At 42.9% G+C, this 2,090-nt stretch overlaps 1 protein-coding gene across 1 annotated transcript in view; it reads left to right on the top strand.

Moving 5' to 3' along the window:
* Positions 1–2,090, top strand: part of FGA (fibrinogen alpha chain) — a 7,938-nt gene that overhangs the window by 3,309 nt on the left and 2,539 nt on the right. The window contains exons 4-5 of the mRNA XM_023513438.1: positions 915–1,060; positions 1,599–2,090. Coding sequence (XP_023369206.1) covers positions 915–1,060; positions 1,599–2,090 — 638 coding nt within the window. The remainder of the gene's footprint in view (positions 1–914; positions 1,061–1,598) is intronic.

The raw sequence follows: 2,090 nt of genomic DNA, 5'->3' as shown, positions 1-2,090 counted from the left end.
CCCGGGCTGGATTCGAACCCGCCACCTTAGGTGTATGTGGCTGGCGCCTTAGCCACTTGAGCCACAGGCCCCGAGCCACGTTTGTTCTTTTCAAGAGCATATACTGAAAATAAGATGCGCCTGACCCCTTGCACTGATATTTTTGTTTCTGTCTCAGAGAGGAGGAAATTGAGAGGTGAAAGATCTTGCTTAGAGACACAAAGCTGGGGGTTTAACCCCCAGATTCCGCTGAGCTAATTATATGGATTTTCAAATTTAAAAATATAGAGTCATGTCATATCTGTCTCCTAGGGAACTCATTAAGGCTCAGAAACACTGTACTTGCTCTGGACATGGGCAGCAAGCCTCCTGAGGCTTCAGTCCCCTGAAGCCTTGCTTTGATCCTTTCTGCCTTCAGGAGACATTTTACTAATTTAACATCAATGACAGGACACTTGCTGGCGAGTGAGTGATCTGTTGACCCAAAAAAGCTTAGGAACAATTTTGAAGTCTATAGATGGGAAGAAAAACCCTGAAATAAGAACATCCAATAATACCTGCAAGTCCTTGATTAAAAATATGATAAAGTAATTGGAATGCAGTCAAACCAATTATTTTAACTCCTAATTATACCTTTAAAATTCCAAAGAAATGTCTTCTTTTTTTCACTGGGGTTAACAGTTACTAGTAGGACATCTTAACTGACATTCATGAATGACTACAGGACATAGCAGTATCTAAAAATCAAATGTGTAATAGGTCTGGAATTCACAGATTAAACTATAATTAAACTATGCCCCCAAATATCCCAAAATAAAATGTGGGAATATTTATAAGCACATTTTTGTCTTCCTTCCTTCCTTCTTTCTTTTTTTGCTGGCAATTAGAGGCCAGTCACTCAGCAGCTACTTCAATACCCATATTTTCTATTTCAGACTATGATAATGCATATAACCAAGTGTCCGAAGACCTGAGGAGCAGAATCGAGGTGCTAAAGCGCAAAGTGATAGAAAAAGTACAACATATCAAACTTCTGCAGAATAACGTCAGGTCTCAGCTGGTAGAAATGAAACGACTGGAGGTAAGTATGTGGCTGACCCCAGATTCGCTCATTTTTGAATAGCAGGGAAATAGCAGTCATGCATTGAGGGCCTCCTATACGTAGTATACAGAGTAAAGTGTTATATCCGTTATCTACCTAAAAGTAGGTATTACTTTCCCCATTCTACAAATATAGAAAAAGGCACAAAGATAGTAAATTTCAAAAGCAATTGTATAGTTGCTGTCTAATTCCAAAGCCTCTGAGTCTTTGGCCTTGGGCTTACCAAGGATCCCTTAGTTAGCGTCTCTCCTTTCAAAGGGCATAGCATCTTAGTCTTGATCCCCTCTAAGGCTAGGATGAATCCAAATAGCATCCACTGCTTATCCAGGCTACCTTGGAATACTCATTCTCTCCTGCCCTGAGGATGCTAGATAAGTAGAAAGTAAAGATTATTGACTGGTAGGTTTCCAAGTCAAAGGAGTGAAATCAGTTTCAAAAAAATTAACTCCTAAGGGCTCCGTAGACACAGTTTCTCTATATCCACCTTTTTTCTTTATTTTTTTCCCCCTCTCTCTAGGTGGACATTGACATTAAGATCCGATCTTGCAAAGGGTCATGCAGTAGAGCGTTAGTTCATCAGGTAGATCTAAAGGACTATGAAGACCAACAGAAGCAACTTGAACAGGTCATTGCCCAAGACTTACTTCCCTCGAGAGACAGGCAAAACTTGCCACTGATAAAAATGGGCCCAGTGCCAGACTTGATTCCTGCAGATTACAGGAACCAGCTTCAGAAGGCCCCTCCAGAGTGGAGGGCCTTGACAGAAGTGCAGCAGATGAGAATGGTGCTAGAGAGGCCTGATGGAGGCGAGAATGACCGGGGGGACTCTGTATCTCATGGCACAGGATCAGACAGAGAAAGGCCCAGGAACCCTGGTAGTGTTGGAAATTGGAACCCCGAAAGCTCTGGGCCTGAGAATACTGGGAACTGGAGACCCGGTAGCTCCACATCTGGTGGCTCTGGACAGCGGAACCCTGGGAGCTCCACATCTGGTGGCACTGGACAGTGG

The sequence above is a fragment of the Otolemur garnettii genome, unplaced genomic scaffold, assembly GCF_000181295.1.
Source record: "Otolemur garnettii isolate 467f Iridium unplaced genomic scaffold, OtoGar3 scaffold00041, whole genome shotgun sequence".
Taxonomy (NCBI): Eukaryota; Metazoa; Chordata; class Mammalia; order Primates; family Galagidae; genus Otolemur; species Otolemur garnettii.
This window is presented reverse-complemented; position numbering and strand designations above follow the sequence as displayed.